Source organism: Eschrichtius robustus, chromosome 16, assembly GCF_028021215.1.
Source record: "Eschrichtius robustus isolate mEscRob2 chromosome 16, mEscRob2.pri, whole genome shotgun sequence".
Taxonomy (NCBI): Eukaryota; Metazoa; Chordata; class Mammalia; order Artiodactyla; family Eschrichtiidae; genus Eschrichtius; species Eschrichtius robustus.
Genome location: NC_090839.1, coordinates 61761088 through 61785293, shown reverse-complemented (window position 1 = coordinate 61785293; position 24206 = coordinate 61761088). Strand labels below are relative to the sequence as shown.

The 24206-nt window shown below is 50.8% G+C and overlaps 1 protein-coding gene across 2 annotated transcripts; it reads right to left on the bottom strand.

Annotated features, from left to right (window-relative positions):
* Positions 1-2415: 2415 nt before the first annotated feature.
* On the bottom strand, positions 2416-24129 carry PMM2 (phosphomannomutase 2). 2 transcript variants are annotated; one of them, XM_068565320.1, is made up of 8 exons: positions 23992-24129; positions 18893-19040; positions 16967-17043; positions 16195-16286; positions 13461-13560; positions 13274-13349; positions 11870-11985; positions 2416-3875 (listed from the first exon to the last, which is right to left on the bottom strand). In XM_068565320.1, exons 1-8 carry the CDS (start codon positions 24055-24057, stop codon positions 3774-3776), a joined length of 777 nt encoding a protein of 258 aa, XP_068421421.1. In that variant the 5' UTR covers positions 24058-24129; the 3' UTR covers positions 2416-3773. The 2 variants fall into 2 exon arrangements, with proteins under 2 accessions (XP_068421421.1, XP_068421422.1); XM_068565321.1 differs by having other exon boundaries at positions 18929-19040.
* Between the last annotated feature and the right edge of the window lie 77 nt (positions 24130-24206).

The following is a 24206-nucleotide window of genomic DNA, read 5'->3' as shown; positions in this document are numbered from 1 at the left end:
TAAACTTCGGGCTCTCTCGCTGTGTAGACTCCTTTGTAAACGGCTCTTGCTCTGTCCTTCCTGGTGACCACATCTTTCTCAGTCAGTCAGAGCTAGAAGGGACCCCTCCCCACTCAAGCACAGAGTCCCAAGTTACAGAAACTCCGGAGGCTCTGGGAGGATGGACGGAGGCTCTGGGAGGATGGACGGAGGCTCTGGGAGGATGGACGAGGCTCTGGGAGGATGGACGGTGTTGGCGACAGAGCTGGGCACAGAATCCGGATTCCTGACTTCAGGTCTCCTCCCACCAGCACCTCTCTCTCAGTAAAGTCTGTTTTGTGTGAGGCTCTGCGTTATGTGTTAATGGGAATCTGGCTGCCAGGGAGATATTCCTTGAAGCCAGCAGGTTAAGGGCGTCTCCCCAAAGGAGGCTGACAGTCATTCTACTTTGCAGTCTGGTTTTTTGGGGGATGAATAAGAAAGTGGGATCAGCCCTTCTTAATCATCATCCTCATGCGTAGGCAACCTTAGCAGTGGGACGTGGCTTCGTGACAACAGAAAATGCCACTTACGTGGTCAGCTGTGGATAAACGCCCTGTTGCTGCATTTAAATTTTTACTGCGTGAGCAGGAACAGTCTGACCGAGGGCGGTCCAGATGGAGCGAAGTTGGGAAGCGGGAGGGGAGGCAGCCCAGGTTCTCGGTTTCCAGGAGTGTAGCAGGGAGATGCAGGGGGCACAAGAGGCTGCGGAGGTCTTCCTCGGCCAGCGTTTCCCTCGGGAGGTAGATAATGGCTTTGGGTGTGCAGAGGTGAACATCTTTATTGTAAGAATATACAGATTTTCAGAGTGCATTAGGAAAAATTATAGCCAGCCCATCGAACCTGATCAGGGAGAGGCCGGAGTGGGCATTGAACCCCAAACAGATGCGGTGCCCTGCGGCTCGAGGGAGGGAGGGTTTGGTGGAAGCCAGGGTGAAGGGGGCGGGATGAGTTCTGCAGGGGGCGGGGGGGGGGGCGGACAGATGTGGAAGGGAGCCTGGAGGCCTGGCCGAGTTGGCCCTGTCTGGGCAGGAGAGGGAAGCAGCCCTCGGAGAGGAAGTGACTCAGGGCCACCTAGGCTGCCTTCGCCTCACCCAAATGTCTGCCGAACTTGTTTCTTGCTGGTCCAACAGTCACTCCCCGCCCGGGAGCTAGACAGACAGACCTACCCTTGTCACACAGATGGGCCTCCCCCGGCCCCTCCCTTGGGATCAAGTTCAGGCTCCTCACCGAGTTTTATATGGGCCTTCCTGGCGGCCAGTAGCTGCTAGTGGTCTTTCCCTTGAGGCTTCTTAAGCCCTAGAGCCCGGGGCTAAATACCTGGTCAGCTTCTGCAGTGCAGGGGGTGGGGGTAGGTGGTGGGGAAGGGGAGTAGGAGGCTTTCTTAACAGCCCCACGCTGACTGGGGCAACCTCTTTGCTTCCCTCTTGCTCAGCATTTAGCTACCGTGCTTACATTTCTTGTGATGTTGTCTACCGTCCTGGAACCGCAGAAGGCTGAGGGAATGACTTATCCTCGTCTGTCAAGCAGGGTTGACAGTCCCGTCTTACAGGATTTCTGGGGATGATTAAGTTAGCGATAGCGCACACTGTTCTAAGTGCTTCACTGAAGTTAACACGGTTAAGTTACATGTGTGGTAGGGACTGTAATCCCATTCGACAGATGAGCAAACTGAGGCTGGGGTGAACTTGTCCTCCATCACACAGCCAGTCAGCAGCAGCTGAACTAGGATCTGAATCCTGGCAGCCGGCTCCTACCTGCCAACAACAGAAGCTGCTGCTTTGCGAGCACGTGTAAGGCATCAGCCGCTGCTGCCTGCATGTTACTTACCTACTATTACCTGATGTCCCCACCACGAAGCCCGGCTGGGGAGGCCCTCGGGGAGGGGGGCGGGTGCTGGGGAATGCCTAAAGAGAGAAGAGGTGGGATACATGGCCGGGGAGCTTGGACTGGGATAAGACCACAGCAGTAGGGGAAGGATGGCACAGTCTGAAGTCATTGGAGGTGGGGAGGCAGGTTGAGGGAATTGTGACAGTGCAGGGGAGGGGGCCCAGCCTGACGGCCGCGGGGTACCTACCCAGGGCAGCCCTGTGCAGGGCGGAGAAACAGCACACCCTCCACCTCATAAAGGTTGGGACAAGTCTGAGTAAGACTCAGTTGTCTCGTTTTGATATATGTTAAGGAAACTTCTAGGGAATACTGGATCCTTACCCGGTGGGCAGAGAAGCCTGGAGGAAGGGTCTGTGCCAGTTGGAAAGTGCGACCCCCAACATCGTGGAAACGTCAGTGTCGCAACGAGTGGCCCCTCAGGTCCAAGAGGGCTGAGCTCTTCCCCCAGAATCTGAGAAGATACCAACTCACTTAACTCGAGGAGAAAACAGTAATCAGAATGAAAAATAGGAAACAAGAAAATCACTTTAATTTGCTACTCTTCATTTTGAAAGATCATTACAGTATCATGCGTAAAATTCAGCCAGGAAGGATGCCACAGGACGGCAGAGTCCTGGGAACCAATGAGAACCGTCACCCCAGTGTGTGGCCCTGGGCAGGTGAGGGGGCCGACCTCGCAGCCTGGCGCTGATCCTGAGCTGAAACAAGCCGGGCTGGGGGGAACCAGGTTCCTCTGTGATGAAGGCACCTGGTGGGGGCCGAGAGGTAGGCTGCTCAGAGCACCTCTGCAATCCCCACTTCAGATTCAGGTCTGTAAGCCCCCCGCAGAGGCCATGCCTGGACTGATGCAGGCCCCGGCACTGGTCTGTGGAGGGAGACGCTCGAAAGCGACACAGCAACCGTTTTCTTGGAAAGCTCTCTTCCGTGTTCTGTGTTGTGGACGAGGCTCCGAGCTGCCTTCCAGTTATACAAGGAACTTGCAGAAGGCGGGAGGGAGGAGTGAGGGTTGCAGGCCCGACCACGGCAGCTCCAAGGGCCTGGGTGGATGGGCTTATTATTCAAAGATCGGCAGAGGAACAGTGCAGCTCCTGATCTGTTAGTTCAGGCTCTCCCCTGATCCCTGAGCAACTAGGGCAAACGGGCCCTGGGGACAGCAGGAGGACCGCCCCAGTTAGTCTCTGGGCCTGGGCTCAGAGCTACGTCCCGGGAGGGCCGAGTGCCAGTTCTCGGCGGGGTTGTTGGTTCCACTGCCTCTGTCCCAATGGCTAGGAAACCAGCGGGCTCTTCAAAGTGTAGTGGATACAGAGCTACCCCTGCTTCCTGGGCCAGCTAGGTGCAAAGTCCCTGGGGTCCGTGGTCACTCGGCCAGCGCTCTCACGGGGGAGCTTCATTTCTGGAAGTGTTTTTAACCATCCGTCCCAGGGTCAGATCATTGTAAACGTCCTGTCCTTTCTTTCTCATCACCAAAGCCCCCCTCCTGGTACTGATGCAGAGGGTCCCAACGTGAGTATCTTGTTACATTGTCCACGAGACCCATGAGGAAGGAGGGAGGGTCCAGGCACACTCGATCTTCCTGTATCATTCTAGAATGATGGGGAAGTTTAAAAACAAAAAAACCCCAGGTGTACTGTGATTGCACGTATCAGGGCAGGGCTGCGGGTCCTGAGAGTCGGGGTGGGGACAAAACCCTCTGCTGGAGGCAGTCCTTTGAACCATTCTTGACAAGCCGTTTCTTCTCCCTTCTGGCTGCTTCTAGCACTGGAGGCGGAGGGCCATTTCCCTGCTGAGTGAGGACCCGGGTGACAACTGTACAGTGGGCTGGGGGTGGGCGTGGCGGGACCCCCCTCTCACGGGGAGAGGGATGGTCAGCAGAAGAGCTCCTCACAGATCCTGCGTGTGTCCTCGGGCGCCGTCACGGTGTAGCCCACCGTCCTCGGGTCTGCGAAGATCTCGTGGTCGTTCCCGCCCTGTGAAGACACGGCGCAGATGCAGGCGCCACCTGGCTCCTCCTGGGCCAAGGCTGCTGCCACCCAGGGGCCCGGGGCCACCAGAGAAATAGGACCAGAAATGAGGACCCTGCGATTTTTACCGGGCGGGGAGCATCTCTTCAGGTACCTTTTCTTAGCCCCCAGGAGAGGAACAACAAGGGTACTGTCGTACCGAGAAAGGGTTTTTCACCTTCCCTTGAACTGCAGTTTAGCTTTGGAACATGCAATTATGCCTGTGAAAGGAATCACAATGTTCCCGTGAAGATCTGTCTAAGGCTTATTTTTCTACCAAGAAAGCAGAATTCTCACCGCCATCGATTTGTTTTAACCACATCCAAACTTTCCTAACAGGTCACGGAGGGCTGCAGGAGGGCAGAGAGTCCAGAGCAGTGCTGCCCTCGAGACCTTCTGTGACGATGGACATGGTCCATCTCTGAGCCGACGGAGGCCACACGTGAGGCCTGTGACAGAGGGACTGAGTCTGATTCACTGAAGTTTAAATAGGCCCACGTGGCTGGAGTCTGAGCCTGGTGGCCTGGGCTCAGATCCTGGTCTAGCACCGGTGAGGGGGTTATGTGGGCAGCTTCCCATCTGTGAAATGGGGATCGTGGTGGAACTTCGCCCAAAGCACTGAGGCCACTGGTGGACGAGCAATCCTGGGCCAGCACCAGCGCGCAGCTAGCGCCGCTTCCTAGCGTTTTCACGCTTCCTTCCCCCTGGTGAGCCCCTAGGAGTTGAGGCCTGGGCCCATGCTGGGTGCGGGGGCTCCTGTGACTGTGGATCGCCTAGTCTGTGCTGCACCCCCTTCCCCAGTCCCGCCTGTCTCAGGGGAATGCTGCTTCCACAACACACAGCCCTGCAGGAAAGCCCCTGCTTCACTTCTCACGGAATTTCCTATATTTTCCTCATAACACTGGATAAGCAGTCTAACGCAAAATCTTGAAAAAAAAAATCAATTAGTTTATAATGTGATGAAAATCACTGCAGAGAAAATGGATTTTTTTCATAAAACACAGAGCATGAAGCCAGTATGGAGAAAACGATTCTGTACAAAAATGACATCCTTTTAAACAACTGACACCTGAAATTACGGCTGCTCTCATCTTCGTGAAAACCACCCACCCCCAAGCAGACGGCTTCCCTAGGTGGAGGTAAAGTTCATAGACCTCACGAGGGATTACTGCCCGGGCCCCGAGGCGTGCTCGGTGGAGCCACGTTGGGAGGCCATGACCTTGGAGCCACACTGGGGAATGTTCTTTCCCAGAAGCCTGCCAAGCCTTGCGTGGGCCTCACGAATTTATGTCCTGTGAAGGGGCTCTGGTCCTTCCGCTGGCCCCCAGTTCATGGTCAGCATCTCCTGAACAAATACACGTGAAGACAATTCTTACGACAAAAAAAGGATTTCTCTTAGGAACGGCCTGGTGTGGGGAAACCAGCACAGAGCACCTAACCAACGAAGAAAGAACTTCTGCTCTATTCAGAAAACCCCAGCACCCACCTGGGGACACTTTCACTCCAGTGTCACTCACCAACCCTGGAAGGAGGGGTTAGTTTTCACGGATTAACCCAACAAACCTTGTGCAGCGCTCACTACCCTCCAGGCATGGTCTCAGAAGCTGCAGATATAGTGGCAAACAAATGGAGTTCACCTGAGGGCTGCCTTCCAAGCTTACATCTGAGACGGACATAAACAGCTCTGTGGATGCTTTGCCGCATCCGCAAAGAATAAGGGGAGGGGACCAGGGTGACAGGGGAGAGGCCTTTGAGCAGAGGCCTGAAGGAAGAGGAGGGACAAGCCCTGTGGCCGCCCATCCGGGAAAGGCTGCCAGCCAGGCTAGAGCCTGCCGGGGAGGGGCCGGGCCGTGAGGCCTCGCAGGTCGCAGGTCGCAGGTCGAGAAGAGGACTTGGGATTTTATGTGAAGCCTCCAGAAAGCCAGGAGCCAGGCTTCACACCATCAGGTGCACTTCACAAGAGGAACTTCCTGGAGAATGGATGGGGGATGAGGACTCAAAAGCGGAAGCAGAGGAGGGTCAGGAGGCTCCAGCCCCCAGCCAGGGTGCAAGGCAGACAGAAGCCACTCTCCGGGGAGCAGGACCTCTGGAGCAGCAAGGCTCACAGACGCCGCGCCTGCCCCACCCTGGAGAGGGTGTCCCCGGTGCCCAACAGATGCTTCCCCTGACAGAGCGCCTGCTGGCAGCGAGGCGGGGAGCTGTCCCTGGAAGGAGGCTGAGCCCTGCTGCCTTGTAAGCCACTGACTCAGACCAAAGCCAGGTCCCGAGATTCCGATCGCCCGGGAAGGAGAAACCTCCTGCAGCCCAGTGGGGCCCGCTGCTCTCAGAGGGCAGCAAAGCTGCACTGCCCGCACTGCCCATGTCTCCTGCAGGGCAACTGGCCTCAGAGCGGGCGGGCTCCCTCCTGGGGCCGCACAGACCTTGCAAACCAGATCGGAGTGAGGTCGGGAGAAGCAGAACCGAAACACCAAGCTAGTGAGTGCCACCCACTAGAAAAATAAGGTTACAGTGAACAGGAAACTTCAAAACTGGATTTGCATGTGCACCAAAGGTTACTGGATTCCTGCTGGGCAGGCTCAGCCACCCCCAAGCTCCAAAACAAAGCTCCTGTTTCCTGGGAGAAGATGGAGGGAGGGAAGGGGCGAAGGGATGAATAAGCGATCGTGTTTCCGTTAAGGTGTACCTGGCAGGCCCAAAGTAGAGGCCCAGGATCAGCGCAGGCTGCCCATTAATGTTTAATCCCTACAAGGCCAAGGTCTGGGCCGACGGGAGGAAGGTCGCAGCGAAGGCTGATTATCTTGCATCTGTGTCCCCGGCCCGCCGGCTGCGTGCCCTGCTCCACATGACCTGACACGACTTCCAGGGGGTCTCTGCTGTGTGGATACCTGCCCGCGGCACAGATAAGCTCTCTAGCTGCACATGGACATTTACCTCGGGTAGTTCGATAAGCACTTAGCCAATTTCTATCCATTATGGGTACAAAGGCCACCAAGACAAAGGCTCAGCCTTCAAAGATCCCAGAGCAGGGGTTCTCCCCTGGCTGCAAGTGACAGTCACTGCAGGAGCTTTAAAAATACATCAATAAAACTGGGAAAGAACAAGAGACATGGGGGCCAAAGGCCCAGGATGCACTAAGAGCTCCCGTGCCTGGGTGTCTCTGGCCACAGGAGAGCTGGGTGCCCAGGGCTTATGCAGGAGGCTGGGGACCCGAGGACTCGCTACCTGACTTTGGTATGTGCTGCTCTCCCGGTATGTTAGAATTAGCTGCGGATGAAAACAACCTCAAACAACTTTCACATTTGAAAATGAATGCCCTTAGGTAACTGTGCTGATTTTTTTCCTAGAAAGAAATAAACAGCTATGGTCAAAAACAGCCTGGCCCCAGGGTCAGAGGTCTTGAAAGCGATCAGGTGACTCCAATGTGCCTCCAGGGCTGAGGACCAGGGGCTCAGAATCTAGTGATGACCAGGCTAGGGGTGGGGGAAAGCGAGCTGGCTGTCGGGCTGACGCCCCTGGGTGACTGCCCCTTAGGGTCTGGTGATGGCTCTGGCACAGCTCCCCTCATCCGTAAAACGGGGTTCAGAGCTGCGTGAGGGGCCCTGGCACGGGAGCACATCGGGGAGATGCTGATGTGTGGACACCAGTGAGCCCTGGGGGCCCGAAGCCTGGGTCTCCCTGAGCAGGAGCGTTGGGGTGAGGGAAGCTCCTGCCTTGGGGCTGGTCCACTGTCCTGTTCTCTGGACCAACGAGGCCGCCAATTCCGGGGTCCGGAAGGAAGGCAGGCCCCCAGTGGACACATGGGACCCGTGGTTCCCCTGCACAGCATCCGGCTTCCTGTCCTCCCGCAGGGGGCCCGGGGTTCTCCTCGGCAGGGATGAGAACCTCTAATCTGGTCCAGCCTCCTCCAGGAGGCTCAGACCACAGGGAGTGGCGATTTGCCCTGGGTCCCTCCAGGAATGAGGGACCCCCCTCACCACGCTAACCTAAGCCTGCCACCAGCCACACGAGACCTGGGTCTCAGATTCTGCCACAGAAACAAACAAGCAGTCAGGCCGGTCTGTCCCAAGGACACATTCTGTACTTCTGTTAGCCCTAAGGAGCCTTGGGAGCCCTGGAGATGCCAGGAGATGCCAGGCACGCCGAGGAAGCCCAGGCCCCGGCCAAAGGCCTAACAGAACCTCAAGGGTCGCTGGGTACCACTCACAAGGGCAACCTATCACCCACCCTGCAGGCCCCCAAGCTCACAGAGCAACCTCAGTACTAGGTGAGTCTTATCACAACTTCCTTAAAAGCAGGAGCCGCCGGGAAAGAGGCACATCCCCAACTGCCTTCCTTCTAAGACCTCTCACTTTGTCCTCGGTCCTTCGGAAGCGGACCCACACCCCCCCGGATGGCCCGGGGCACTGAGGCTTAGACAGACTCGCGTGTGGTCACCGCACCGGGCTTTTGGGGGGTCAGGCTTGGGTGCTCTCGGTTTCCAAGCCTACCACCTCTTTCCACCACACTGACTGTAAAGGGTGAGCAGTCTTAGTGTTTTGGAGGTGAGAGGGGAGAATAAAAAGGGCAGGGGCTTCCAGACCGCACTCAGCGAGCGGCTGGCCCTCTGCGGGGCCCCCGCGTTCCCCGCCTCCCCCGGCTGCGGTGGGGACCGCGGGAGATGGCGTGCAAGTGTCCGGCTCAGGGGTGACGCCGAGGAAGCACTTGAAAAGCTTCGTTCCCTTCTCTTTTCAATTTGACATTTTTAAGTTTTATTTTTCAATAGACAGCACCTTCACGCAGCTCCAAAATTTAAAAACAGGGTCTTGTCACAGCGGTAAGTCTCTCCCATCCTCGTCCCACCCCCACGGTAACTCTGTAATTTTGGGGGTACCCTTTCAGACCCCCCGTGTGCACTTACAAGCAGACACGAAGAGAGACGATTTCTGTCTTTACACAAAAATGGAGCCTCTTACCAGCACTGCTCCACACCAGCTGTGCTTCCGCTACCTGGCATTCCGCTGTGTGGCTGGACCCCCGTTTATTTACTCCACCTCCTCCTGCGAAGGGCGGGGTTGTTTCTGGCCTGCCCCTCTCTGTAGCCCTTTCTACACACGTAGGAGTGAACTGAGAGCCGAATTAACCAAAGTGGAACTGCGGAGTCACACCCATCAGTGGGTAATGCTCACCAAGTATTCCAATGGGTTTTCACGTCGCCCCGACTTCAAGTCAAGATGTTTTTTACAAGAAGCATTAAACAAGCAGAAGCACTGTAGCCTGGGAATTCAGCAAGGCTGGGGCTGAGCTGGCAGGCGCAGCCCCCTGGAGAGCCAGGCAGAGCAGCCTGGGTGCATCTTGCCAGGCGCTGGCCATCTCCCTCCCCGCAGCAAACCGAGCCCCCCGCTACTCCCACCAAAGGCCGGGCCCAGGGCCTGTAAGCTGAACTCGGAGCTGGGCGTCGATGGACGCTGCCTGTTGTGGCTGCCGGGACGGACGAGGGAGTTTCCAGGACTAACGAGGATTTAGAAGAGCCAGGGCCAGCCTCTTCCCTCTTCCCTCTGCTCTCTGGAGGTGCTCGGGGCGGGGCCGGGGGAGACACGGGGGGCTCGGGGCAACATGAGACCCCGGCCGAGCTGCCGGGCAGGCGTCTAAGCCTGCTGAACTTGGCAGGGAAAGGGCTTCTTACTGACAGTGCCTAGCTCAGGTGCTGTCTCCCCCGGAGCCGGCAAAAACATTTTGCCTTGACGCAAAGAAAGAAAACAGCTTTCCAAATGTCTATCACTGAATATGAAAAGAAACTTAAAGCTAGTATTTGGAATGCTCAGTGCCTCAGGCTGTTAAAAGATTTAGATGGCTGGACTGCTAACTCCCATCTCCAGGAAACCACTGACAAAAAGGATCAGAGAGGAGGGCAAAGAATGACGCAAGAGTGTTTACTACAGTAAACGACGCTCGCGACGACACCAAAGAGCCACAAACCCAAAGGGCCTCTGCTGGGGAAATGGGTAAATAATCTGTACCAAAACGCTAGAATGTTATACGGCCATTAAAAGCTTTTTTTCAAAGAACATTCCCTGACGCGGGGGGGGGAACGAAATATGTTAAGAGAACAAAAGCAGAAACCAGTGAACACACTGTGTCCCACTATTTGGGGTCATATACATTGCAAAGAGGCTGAGAGGCATGTCAGCTGTGATTTACAAGTGACTTTTCCTTTCTTCTTCATGCTTTTTCTAATTTTCTACAATGAATGCCAATTAATTAAGAATGGGGGGGGGAACCTCCATTCGACAGTATCCATTTTTTAAAAGTAGGTAAGATTAAAATAAAAAAAATAACTGATGTGTGGTAATGCAGTGGTTAAACAGAAAACTCTCTAATTCCCAAATGAAGAATTCCCCAAAGATGTTGTTTTCTGATTATCTCAAGAACTGCATGCCGTCCTGCAAAGTCCCCGCCGAGGCTTACACACGGCAAGGACCTCACCATCACAGAACAATCTGCCTCAGCCCGTCTGAAGAGCCGCCTTCTCAGACTGCAGGAATCAGCACAAAGCTGGGAGGATGGGCGGTGGGCGCCGGCGGGGAAGAGGGGGGACCGGCGAGGGCGGCTTGTGGGATCCTAGTTCCCTGACCAGGGATTGAACCCGTGGCCCCCTGCAGCGGAAGCGTGGAGTCCTGACCACTGGACGGCCAGGAAATTCCCCCAGTTTTATAATCTGGAAAGCAGGACATGAGACTATGCTATCCAGAAGTCCCTTTCACGCTGGAAGACTAGCACGTGGAGATCTTACTGAAAAAGGCAGGTCCACACAGGAGAGACCTTAGCAAAATAGCACGCATTCTGGGTGGACCGGGGGTTGGAGGGATTAAAAACTCCATCCATGGGACTTCCCTGGTGGTCCAGTGGTTGGGACTCAAGGCTGCCAATGCAGGGGGCCCGGGTTCAGTCCCTGGTCAGGGAACTAGATCCCGCATGCCACAACTAAGACCCGGTGCAACTAAATAAATAATTAATTTAAAAAAAAAGAAAAAAAAAAAAAAACTCCATCCATGCAGCCTTCCTGCTGCTGCAGTACAGCCACAAAGCCTGAGACAGGAGCCTGATGGCCAGGTAGCTGCCACCACTGGGTGGCCCGTGAGAGGGAAGCAGAGAGGCACGGGGGTGCGAGAGGAAGGTAAAGGGAGGCGGCCCCGGGCTGGGCAGCGACCATCGGGGGCTGAGCCTCCTCTGGGCCTCGATGGCGGCAAAGCCCCTCCATCCAGCCCCCTGGGGACCCACCTGTCCTAAGGAGAGCCTCGCCTGCCACCTCGGCGGCTCCGGGGAAATCTCTCCCGCTGGCCTCTCAACACCTGGCTCTGCTCTCAGTCCCCAGTTTATTTTTTGGCCGCGCTGTGAAGCTTGAGGGGTCTTAGTTCCCTGACCAGGGACTGAACCTGTGCCCTTGGCAGTGAAAGCGCCGAGTCCTAACCACTGGACTGCCACGGACAGCCCCCCCAGGACAGCTTCCTGCCCCTCAGTGTGTGATGCCCAGGCCTGACCCCCCACCTCTCATCTCTCCTGAATTCCAGACTCACGAGACTCTTGGTCCTCCTACCATTTAGGACTCCTAGTGCCCAACCTAAATGAACGCCCCTGGGGAAAAAACACGGCGGAAACATGAAATAAAAACGGCAAGGGCTTTGAAACACGAAGAGGATCTGATGACAGCACTGGGTCTCATTCTGGAAGGCGCTCGAGGTGGGTGACACTTAACTCAAAGCCAAACTGAAAGGCTCCATCCTTGCCTTCAGAGGTGTCGGGTGTCTGAGCACAGAGAAGAGGGGGCTCCATCACCCCCCTCTCATAGGACAGAAGCCATTACTCAGTTTGAGCTGGGCTGCCAGGTGAAGTGTGGCTGGGGGGAGAAAAGCCCATCTGTCCGCTTCCCCCCCTCTTCAAACCCAAATCGAACAATGAAACTGCAAAAACACTTCCATACTTACTGGCATGGTTTTGTCACCAAAGAAATAAATGGTCTTATAGCCGTCCTTTTCCACATGTCCCAGGCAAAACCTCTTGTCCCATCCGTCAGGGAAGACATCAAAGCTGATCTGGCCGCCTGCCGAGCGGGGAGGGAGACACACAAGCTAAAGGTGAAGAGGAAGCTAATGATATGTCACTGAAAGAAAATGTGCCCTTTGATCTTGTCGGCAACTGGAGTGCCAAGGTTCATTTTTATTACCTCAGTTTGCTAATTACAATACTTTAGGGGTAGGTTCTAGAAATTAATTCTTGCATGATATTTTTTCTCCAACATGATTTCACCTAAAACCTAAAAATCTAAAGTCTAAAAAAGAGACACAGAGTGCTGACTCAGAGTGAGACCCACAATGGCTTTGCACCCGAGTGGTCTACAGAGCGGGCTTAAACGAAGCCCAAAGCAGGCCGGTGAAAGAGCTGCCGACAGCTTTCTTCAGCCGCGCTCCCCTGGAGCTGCACTGTGCGCTCGGCGGAGAGGCCTGGGAGCAGGATGCCTCCAGCTCGTCATGCAGGAAAATGAAAATCCCACGGACGGGATTGCCAGGCAGCTTTCTTGGGCAACAAAAACCCTTTCAGAGCTGTGTCAGGGAAGATGTTCATCTCACAGTTCAAGGATACTTAACAAGCCACCCACTCATCTTCTACACAGAGGCCCTCTGCAATTCCAGTTTTCTGGCAAGCGTACGCTTATTTGAGCTGGTGAAAGGAGAGGGCTTTAAGTATGGCTTGTCAGCTCTGACAGCAGAAATTGGTCTGTTTAAAGCGTTTGACAGGCATATTCCACCAAAAAGCAAGGCAGAGACATCAGCGCTGCAGGAAGAGCTCTGCATCAGACCCCGGAAACGGCCGCATGCTGGCCTGTCACTATGAACAGAAATTTCGTGAACCTAGACAAGCGCCTTCCCCTTTCTGGGCCTCGGCTTCTGGATTTGTAAAACCAGCCCAAGTGACTTCTAAGGTTCCTTGCCATTCGAACATTACAGGATTCCAGAACACATTCAGTCTTCTTGATCTAAGAGGCCCTGTCCCACCTCTCTCCTATAGAGTCACCCATGAGCTAGCTGTCTTCTGCCCAAAGGTGTGGGCATAAGTTCTCACTCTTCATTAAGCAAGTTGCTCTTACTTTTGACTAGGAGAAGTGCAGGGAGGAAGAATCCTGCTGGGCGAGGATTTAGAACCAAACCCAGCAGCCTGGAAGTCATCTCCTAACCTGAGTCTCGGCCAGCGCTGATCAGGCAGGAGCAGTTTCCCGCCGCGGACGGCCCATCTGCAAACTCGCCACAGTCCAAGTTCAAGAGCACACCGGCCCACAACCACCTCCCGGCAAACGGCTCCCAGAGCGTGAAACCCACGTGAATGCATGATACCTATGGAAAACGTGAGGCCTTTCCCTGCAAACTCTTTCCGCAGATCCTCCACGAATTTCTGTCTTATATTTTCTTTCTGAGGAAAACAAAAAGATACCGATAGTCTACTGCATTAGAAGCACACTTTCTTGGCCACAGAGATGCACACCACACGTCCATACACCCCGGCTATTTCATAAAGACTCACTTGATCCAGTTCGTAGAACTCAATGCGTTCTTCTTGGCTGCAGCTTCTTCCGACAGGGCACACATTCAACATCCCATTTCGGAATTCGATGAAAGTACCCCTGGGGAGGAAAAGGGGACGGAGGTCCCAGAGATACATCATTTATTTGAGCAACACGACAGACGGATAGACAGGCTAAAAAGCGGACCAATTCCAGGGACGTCCCTGGCGGTCTAGTGGCTAAGACTCCGCACTTCCACTGCAGGGGGCATGGGTTCAATCCCTGGTTGGGGCATTAAGATCCTGCATGCCGAGGTGTGGCCAAAAAAAAAAAAAAGTGGGGCAATTCCAAAGGCAGAGGCGGGTGCGATCAGCCTTTGGCGGTGCTGTGCTGGGCCATGTGGCGGCCACGAGCCTCACGTGGCTAGAGAGCCCTGAAAACTGGCTGATCTGACGTGAGATGCGAGTTCACGGATTTCGTATGAAAAAGGAGTGTACCCATCACTGACAATGCTTTATACTGACTATATCTGAAATGACTATAGTTTGGATATAGTCGGTTAAATAAAACACATTAAAATTAATTTCACCTATTCCTTTCCTTTCCTTTTTTTTTAAACATGGCCACGGAAAGCAGAAAAAACGGCACATGTGGCTCATATTACATTTCTGCTGGACGGTGCCGCTCTTGAGCAGAGAATGTTACGGTTAACAATGAGCTATGAAAATGATTACTATCTCTTCAAGTTCCCCAAGGAATTTGAAAATATATGTCCCAGACACCTTTGCAAGTGACCTAGTGAAATGCTGATTTTTACCAAGAAAAGCGACACAGGAAAAGCTGCTGAGGATCCCCAGGTGAGCCTCAGTAATAATACTTCGAGGACACACGCCAGGCGTGGGGCTGGGACCAGATTCCAGGCCAATGCTGCCACTTACCAGGGACCCTGGGCACCGCTCTGCTCTGAGCTCAGAAAGGGGCTAACGGCACTTGCTCTGAGCCCCCCTGAAGGGGCTCCTGAAGTGAAAAGTACCAGTTTATCTAAAAAACTGGGAAGCAAGTAAAGCAAAAATAGCGGTATCTCCATCACTGGATCCTTCCCCTGCTGTGTTCAACTTGCAGAAAAAGAGGCAAACGATACAATAACGTGTGTGCACCTAAGACATTTTTTCAAACACCCCGTCCCGGTTGTCCTGGACGCGGTACAGACCAGCCTGTTCCCTACACCTTCTACATGTACACTGGGGTACGGGGCCCTGGTGATCATTCCCAGGGGGGATCCTAGGCCTGTGGGTCCTAAACTGTCAGAAAAAGAGGTCATGCCCAAAGCAGGGAGGGAGGTTGATGCATTGTAGAAAGGCTTCTGTTCTAAAAACCAGGACTAAGGCGGCTGATCAAGCATTCCCTTCCCCCCGTGAAGACCTGGACGATGTGACGTCTTACTACACTTGCCTGGCGTGCGTGGGGCATAGCGTTAGCCCCACGAGCAATGTGGGTAAACGCCGATCAAGGAGGAACTCAGCTCTGCCTCCTGAATTCACCGGGTATCTCAGGCTAATTTGGAGTCACAGCTCTGCACGCTGGGCCCTCTCACTAGATGACATCCTCTTTGGAGCACAGGAGTGTATCTTATCCTTTTTTTATCCTCCCTCAATGCTCAGCCCGAAGTAAAGACTGAACTGACCTGGGGTACGTTATATGTTCACTTTCTACAACGGAGAATTTCTAACATACAGAAAAGTCAACAGCACAGGATAAGGAACCCTCACGGGCCGTCTCCCAGCTGCCAGAAAGATGGACTTCGGGTCCCTCCTGTCTCATCCATCCCCCTTCCTGGGACAGATGTGAAAAAGGAAGCCCCTGCCCTCCGAGAGGAGGTGCCGAGCAGGGGCATCTGTTTCGGAAATTCTGGAAACAGGTCTCGAGCACTCTCGAAACTCCAGCATGTCTTGAAATTCAATCACCCTTTAAGAAACGTTTCACCCTCTAATCATCAGGGTGTTACACATTAAGCGCAGAAAACCGAGAAGATGAAAAGTATTTCAAAGAAACCACCTGAAATCTCATTACCACGAAACAACCACCGTTAGCATATGGTCCGTTTTCTGCCCATCTTTTAACTGTGGGCATGTGTGCACATTACTGTTGTTACTATTTAAAAATGGGAATTGAGATAACAGTATTCAGAGCAAGAGGTATGTTCCCGAATCAAATGCCTACCGAGGCCAGAAAACGAGACAAGTGGCCCATGAAAGACTGGGGGATGGGGAGGGGGCAGCGCTGCCCGCCAGGCTGCTGCCACCTAGGAGGGAGCATCGAGCTGCCGGGTTTTCAGATGTTGCAGAAGCCGGAAACCCAAGTATTTTAAAGTGTGAAATCAGACTTTTAAATGATAGCACTTAATGCAGATTTTACTGAACACCAGGGGCCAACTGAACTTGGCTTTGCATGGGATTTGGCCCGGGGGCCTCCAGTTTGAGACTCCTGAGCTGGGGCCTGGGCCGATGCTGCTTTTCCCACACTGCTGTTTCACAGGCATGTGCCTTAACTGATAGCCTTTGAAAGCATATAGTTTTCAACTTCCATAACGTGGACGCACCATCATTTATGTAATCATCGGTCTACCACTGGCTTTACAGAAGGTTTCCAGTGATTCCTTACTAAGCACCGGGCTTTGGAGTTAAGTTAGCTCTAACTCACCAGATTACATCACGCCATATTCCAGTGGCGCTTCTTTGCTAAAAGCAAACCCACCTCTTCTTCGGGAGTTTAATTTTCGCGATGTAGCTCAGACAGTAGTTGATTAAATCCTGGATTAGGGCCTCACCCAGGTGACCTTGAATATTCTAGATAAAGAAAATACTGGGGTTACTAGACACAGTGGGAGGCCTTTTCCAAATGGCTTTCCAGCAAACCCAGGTCTTCAGCCTCTGTGGCTGGAGGGTCACCAAGCGGTGATGGGGACACACCCCACTGCCTTTCTCCTTTTCTCCCTTTTTCTCTGGTTGAAAACATTAGGCAAACCAGAAACGGCCTCAGTCAAAACCATTTTCTGCTTCATTACTCAAGATTTTTGTATTCATCATCTCTCAAGTGCTTCCTGGAAGCCCCAAAGAGTTTACTGCTGCTGCCTTTTATTCAATTAAAGTATCTGCAGACACTGATAGAAAATATATTTGTTCCACTTTGGCTTCCTCTTACGTCTGAACAGACGGATCTTAATGGTAATAAGAGCTACATGGTACCTCTTAGAAATGCTTGCAGCAAGGCAACTTGCACTAGTCTTTGCTACCATAATAGAAATATTAGATTAAGTAACCTTGAAAAACAACTATAAAAATTTAGTTAACAATTTGGAATGTGTACTAGTCACATGGTTCAATATCCAAAATGTAAAAAATACAGGGTGAAGATTCATTACCACTCTTCTCCCAAATATACCTCCCTGGAGGCATTCAATATCAAATACCTTTTTAGAAAACATTTCACTAGTAGTACAGAGTAGTTTGGATACTTGCAAACCTACCTGTTTGCACAAGAGTTTCCCATCTTTGTATGCTACCAAGCCATTTTCTGGAAACACATAATCATATTTTTCAACCACTGCCAACAAAACAAAATTGAGAATGCAATGAATTGGACCCTGTGTTTCTACTTCTTGATTAACACTAATCGCCAATAAAAATGCTAAACTCCAGTAATGACTGTCAAAGGCTATCTCATCTTAACAGATTGGGAGGGTGGAAAAAAAGCTCCTTAAAAACTTCTTTAAAAAGGCTCTTCATTATAAATTTAAAAGATGACAATTAGGCTGCAGATTGGAGACTTGGTGGGCACCTCGTGCCTCTACCTGCTTATTTGTAAAGGAAGGTGGGAGCCAAGGATGGCTCCCAAACCCCACTGTGAATCTGCATCACCGGGGCAGTGATGAAGATCTGCAGAATTCCAGGCTCTGCTCCCAAGGTTTCTGAATCAGAATCTGCAGGGGCCAGGTTAAGAATCAGATTTTTTTTTTTTTTAAAGCTCTTCAGGCAATTCTTATATTCATTCACATTTGAAGACCACCCACATAAATCTTAATGGAGTCTCAAACTTTAGCTGCTTGCAAAAATGCAGATTCCCAGGCACTGTGTTGGGTGGGGTTCCCACATCTGCATTTGAACGAGCTCCTCAGGTGATTCTGATACAGGTGGGTCTTCCACTTTCTTCTGGCTCGTGACTGTTTTGATTCTGGAGTTTCGACTCTTACTCTCTCAAATGTAAGACGCTGTGCTACACTGACAAAACCTCTCTGAGCCTGTGGTTAATTACGTGACCAGAGGCAGAAAGGGCAATCAGGACCAAGTAACAGGATCCCCGGCTCTTAATGTGTCCCATTATGTTGTTTATAGCGTTTCTAAACAGAGCACCTACAAGGAAAATTAAGTGTAACCAGAACAGAGAGTTTTAAAGGGACTACACAGATCCCTCTTTCAGTAACTGGTTCAATAAATACACCCCACACAGATGTGCACCGTAAGATATTACATCTAGAACAGTGGTTCTCAACTGGGGGTGATTTTGCCCCCACGGGACATGTGGCAGTGTCTGGAGACAGTTTTGGTTGTCACACTGGGTGTGGCAGCACGACGGGTGTCAAGTGAGTAGAGGCCAGGGATGCTGCTAAACATCCTGCGGTGCACAGGACGTAGAGAATTACTGGCCCGAAGTGTCAATGGCGCCAAAAAGAACGCTCAGTCCATCTCTCTCTCTACCTGCTATTTCCTATAGGCCAGGCACCCTGGAGGCCCTGGGGCCATGGAGATGAATAATCCATAGCCCTAGTCTTCAAGACAAACATAACCAGACAGTTTCCAATAACCAGAGAGTGCTATACCCACAGCACTAGACTCTCTTGGAGGGTAGCTGCTGAAGTATGATTCCCATGCCCTACAGACCCATGCCCTTCAGAATCTCCAGTGAAGGGGCACGTAAGAACCTGCACCTTCCTGCGGTCCTGGGCTTGAGATTCTGGTTCACTATGTGGGGGAGGAACCTGGGTGACTCCCGACTAGGGAACTCTGGGAAACACTGTGATAGGGCAACAGAGGGAGGCATAAAGACCCGGAGGACCCCTCAACACCTGGGTGAGAAGGACGTCAGGAGATGGGGCCCGAACTGAGGCCAGAAGGGCAGTTAATGGGGACCAACAGGAAGGACTGCAGGCCGAGAAACAGACACCCATCTTTCTAGGTGAATCTGTCCATGTATCCGAGTACCAACTGTTCCACTAGCAACTCCAGAAATTTATTTATAGGACTAAAAACAGAGGAAAAATAAAGGCAGAGAAAATGTTTCCCCGAACAAGGAAGCAGGAAGCCTGAAGCCTGAAGCCTGCCACACGGGGATGAGGGCTCGGGGCTCCTGTGATACTAAATGGCAACAGGTCCCAACGTCCTCATGAGAAGTTAACCTTTTACCAAAATGTAGCCAGCAATGTGGAGTTTACCATCGTTTCCCAGTTGCTCCTGTACTTTCTCAAAGTCCGACCCGCCTACGACTCCAACTTTGATCTTCTGCCTCAGTTTTTGTAGAAAGCAATCCATGTCTTTGGTAATTTTCTGCATTTCAAAAAGGAAAACACAACGGTCAAGAGCCACGAAGTAATCAGGAGACTAAAATCCCAAGAGTAATACAACCCTTATTTTTATAACTGCCAATTTGGTTTCTAAGTCTACAGATGAGACCAACTATTTAGTTGTGCTTTTGGGACATCAACCTTTTTATCAGAAAAAAACTTGTTAAATTTTACTTATTTTAACCTAGTTTAAAACACACAAGAAATATATTAACAGCTGTTATGTACTGCTCCAGCCTTTTTTCTGTGCATTTATACACTTGTCTGTATGCACATATATAAATAGGTACTACTTTTTTTTTTTTTTTTTTTAATTTTTTATTTATTTATTTATTTTTAATTTATGGCTATGTTGGGTCTTCGTTTCTGTGCGAGGGCTTTCTCTAGTTGTGGCAAGTGGGAGCCACTCTTCATCGCTGTGCACGGGCCTCTCACTATCGCGGCCTCTCTTGTTGCGGAGCACAGGCTCCAGACACGCAGGCTCAGTAATTGTGGCTCACGGGCCCAGCTGCTCCGCGGCATGTGGGATCTTCCCAGACCAGGGCTCGAACTCGCGTCCCCTGCGTTAGCAGGCAGATTCTCAACCACTGCGCCACCAGGGAAGCCCGGTACTACTTTTTGAAACACAAGTGGACTCATTCCACATCTTGTGCCATGACTTGCTTTCTTAGCACTAAGTTGTGGTGATTTTTCCATAGTGCATGTAGATGTAGCCCGGTCCTTTCAAATGCTACACTGTGCTCCATTTATGGATTTAAGTTGATTAAAACAAAATAACATAATGAGATTAAAGAGGAAGTTGAGAGTTGATTTATTATAATTATATAAACAAACAAAAAGCCTTAAGAGTAAGATCACTAGATTTTTGAGTCTCTCCTGAAAGAAAAGCTCTATCTACAAATAGTGGTCTCGGGACTTCCCTGGTGGTCCAGTGGGTAAGACTCTGCGCTCCCAATGCAGGGGGCCCGTGTTCGATCCCTGGTCAAGGAACTGGATCCTGCATGCTGCAACTAAGAGTCCGCATGCAGCAACTAAGACCCGGTGCGGCCAAAATAAATAAATAAATAAATATTAAAAAAATATAAATAGTGGTCTCAGTGGTATAATTTTATGCTAGTTAAATTCCAAACCGTGTGCCCATTCAAAAGAAATTTTAAACTGAGATGAAAAGATATCCCTGTGTTCAGGCAAATCACAATGAAGTTTTTAAACTCTTATTTCATTACTTTTAGCAATCTTAATTGTACACTTACATGGACTATCTACACAAATAAAGTTACCAGAACTGAAAAACAAAAAACCCACTTAACTCAACTTCAGTACAAAAACATCCAGAATTCAATCTTCTCCTTTTCTTAAAAAATATTTTTTTAGAGTAATACATGCATATGATTAATAAAATAAAATTGTACAGAAGGGCTTACATTAGAGTGCAATCTTTTCTACATCTTCCGGTGGAATCTTGACCTAATAGACAAAATCTAGTGGCCTCTGAGTCAGTGATTGTGAAAATGGGTCCCAGAGTCCCCACAAGTGCTTTACTCAGCCGTCAGAATGGGAGGAAGTGGGGAAGATTCCCGTGATTGCAAAATATTAAAAACGCAACACAAACGCAATACTTCCACCTCCAAACAGAAGCCTAAGGGTACAATTTATTTTCTCTTGACCCTTGTGCACACTGATGAGCTAAATGGTATTGCTGTCCAGCTATCAGACGTGCTCTGCAACTTGCATCAGTCAGAGGCACCTTTTCGCTTCCAGATGGCAGCAAATACTTTTCAACAGGAAATAAGACCCAGCTGCTCGTGACCACAATAGCGCATCTAAACTACCCCGCATGGCAGGAGAGATTTGGAGCAAAATAACCACGCAGCAAAATTGTCATAATGTTTCTAAATAACTCTTGTGCTGATAATTTCAAGGAATTCTAAATCATCCCAGACAAAATAAAGCACAGAGAAAGAGCCAAAAGCTTGGAATTAAGGTGAAAAAATGTTAAAAGTTCACCTTCTGAAAAATTTAAAAAAAAAAAATTATAAGAGACTTTTTTGGGACGATTAAGGAAAACTGAGTGAAGCAGAGAAAGAGTTAGAAAACAGGGCCTGTGGGCCAGACCCAGCATGCTGCTTCTTTTTGTAGAGTGACTGGAACACAGCCATATATCCATTCATTTCCGAGGTGTCTGTGGCCACAACTATAGACGTGAGTAGCTGTGACAGAGACCATATGGCCTGCGAGCCTCATCCATTTACTATCTGGCTTTTTCCAGAAAAGTTTGCTGACCCCTGGACCAGGGTATAAAATAATATTAGGGAATTGGTGATAGTTTCCTTAAGTATGATGATGATACTGTGGTTACGACAGATGTCCTTGTCTTCAAGAGCTGCAGGTGCGAACACTTAGGGGTGAAGTACCATTATGACTACAGCTTACGAAGTGGCACAGAAAAGATTAAAAAAAGAGAGAGAGAAAGTTAACATCAATCACTGTTGAACTTAAGTGGTGGGAATATGGATGTTTTGGGTACTATATTTTTCCAGCAATTCTGTACGTTTGAAATTTTTCATGATAGGAAGTTGTAAAACAATTCACCCAGGTTTATACCTGGTTCTAAGTCTCAACTGCTTTTAGATGCAATGGCATTTCTTAGGAAAGTACTCAGAACAGCAAAATTCTACTAAAACACTGAAATGTGCAAAGCTCTGGACTCCACTCTAATTAGATTTTACCTGTTTAGGTCATATACTGTTTCAGCAGCTGCAGGAAAAGATAACCCATTTGATTGCTTTCGGATTGTCTTGTGCTTATCAATGTTTGAGAACGTGAGTATTGAGGAAGGGAAAGGTTGTACAATGAACAGATCTGTTGCTAAAATAGTTTTTATTTTTTATTTTTAAAATAGCTTTGTTTTTTAACCTTGAGCACCCAGCACATAGAAACAATTCTATTTTTTTTATTTTTAAAATTTATTTATTTATTTATTTTTTTGGCTGTGTTGTGCCTTCGTTGCTGCACACGGGCTTGTCTAGTTGCGGCGAGCGGGGCTACTCTTCATTGTGGTGCGTGGGCTTCTCATTGCGGTGGCTTCTCTTGTTGTGGAGCACAGGCTCTAGGTGCATGGGCTTCAGTAGTTGCGGCACGCGGGCTCAGCAGCTGTGGCGCATGGGATCTTCCCAGACCAGGGCTCGAACCCGTGTCCCCTGCACTGGCAGGCAGATTCTTAACCACTGTGCCACCAGGGAAGCCCCGAAACAATTCTCTTTAAAATTAGATTTTTTTTTGAGTGTAAAAATTTACATTTGCCAAAGAGCATCACGTTTCAAATGTTTTAAGGGAGTACACTGCGGGTTGCCTGGTTTCGCTGCTATTTCATACTTTGTGCTTATATACCCTGGTTCCTTCTGGGAATCAGAAGCACATTCCTGAACGACACACCTAGTGACAGAACAGCCTCCACCTTGGAGCGGTAGCAGAAAATGGCAAACTTAGCAAATAACGATGCCCTGAGGCCCAGAGACTTGTACCAGATATCTTGTGTGAAATCAAGGTCATGGTTTCACTGAGTCTGTTTCCTTATTTAAACTGGAAATAACAACTATCCTACCAGGGATGAAAGAGGGAGAAAGGTTAAGAGGGTCTAATGATACTGTGTAAAAAGGCTTGGAATGTAAACCCAAGGCCATTACAGCCAATGGGCCAAATTGAGAGCAGTTTTACTGGAACACAGCTATGCTATGTCTACATAAGGTCTATGGTTGCTTTTGCATTAAAGTCGAGTAGTTACTACAGACCATATGGTCGGCAAACACAAACGTATTTGCCATGTGGCCTTTTACAAACAATGAATTGCTGACATTGGCTCCAGACCACTATGGGCTAATTAACAACTTACAAGTGTGCATGGATCACTGAATCCCAGAATCAAAAAGGGCCTTTGGAGAACTTGCAATTGAGTATCATCACTAGATACGTAGCACCTGTGGCTCAGAAAGGTAAAATGATACGGACGGCTAAGGTCACTGACGTTCGTTGTGAATTCTGGAGCACACATACCACTGCTTCCACCTGGCCCAAACTAAGCAGGGTAGAGCTAGAACTTGAAGACAGTGAGGCTACTTGGGCCAAGTCTCAAGTTCGAATGGCTGGTGTTCAGTGACTAATCTGTGCAAGGGGGAGGGCAGAGTGAGCAAAGATCACAAATGTTAACCTTAACTGAAACGTATCCGTGCCTACGGCAACAAAATCTGGAAATGAAAAGTTTCCAGGAGTCCAAGGAGGCTCTCAGCAGGCAGCCTGTAGCAATCTAGGTCTCCTCCATCACCCCACTCCACTGCAGGGCTGGACAAGGGAGTGGTGGCGGTCGCTGATATTAACTGAATATTACTGAACCCAGTCTACCGTATGAAAGATAGTTTCATGAACTTATATGATTTCATTCGACCCCCACAAACACCACGTGCAACAGGTCATATCCCCACTTAAAGCCACAGATGCTGAGGCTCTGAGGTTAAGTGACTTTGCTCAAGGTCACAGTTGTCAGGAGGTAAAGCTGAGACTCCACCGGGTCCGTCTGACCTGGAAACCTATGTCTTTCACATCAGGCTACAGGCAGCGACCATACGTCATAGGTCTGAGGAGGGCACACAAGCAGGTAAAGGGGCAGAGCTAGGGTTCAAACCCGGGGCTGGAGGTGAGAGTCCAAAACTGCGTTTTCCAACCCAACACAAGTTTCCTGCTCTCTAGAGTTTTCCGGCCTGTCCCATCTCTTCGAGCACCCTGAGGTCTTGAAGAGCTGGTGGGAGCTTCCGTCTCATTCCTCCAGGAACCCAGAGTAGAGTTCGGTCCCTTCAGGGGAGGTAGGCGGTCCTTAGCCTCGTCTGGGAGCAGCAGGGGGCTCTGCACCGGCTGCCGCCAGCCCGCCGGACGCCGCTTACCTGCCGCGGGGCCGTCAGGGTCCCGTCCACGTCGAAGAGGCAGAGCGCTGGGCCGGGCGCCGCCATGACCCCAGTTTCCACGCGAACCTTACAGGACTCGCTGGCACCTGGAACCCGTCCAGGAACTTCCGGGACCAGCCCCCGTGCCGCAGGGCACGCCGGGAGGAGGAGAATCCACTCCCATAATGCCTAGGACTAGCGGCAGCTGTACTCTC

Excerpts from the sequence above, each read along its gene's own strand:
- PMM2 (XM_068565320.1), bottom strand. The coding sequence starts at position 24,057 with ATGGCGGCGCCCGGCCCAGCGCTCTGCCTCTTCGACGTGGACGGGACC. Across the intron at positions 19,041-23,991 it reads CCCTGACGGCCCCGCGGCAG|AAAATTACCAAAGACATGGA; the intron begins GTAAGCGGCGTC and ends TTTGAAATGCAG. Across the intron at positions 16,287-16,966 it reads GGAAACTCTTGTGCAAACAG|AATATTCAAGGTCACCTGGG; the intron begins GTAGGTTTGCAA and ends TTCTTTATCTAG.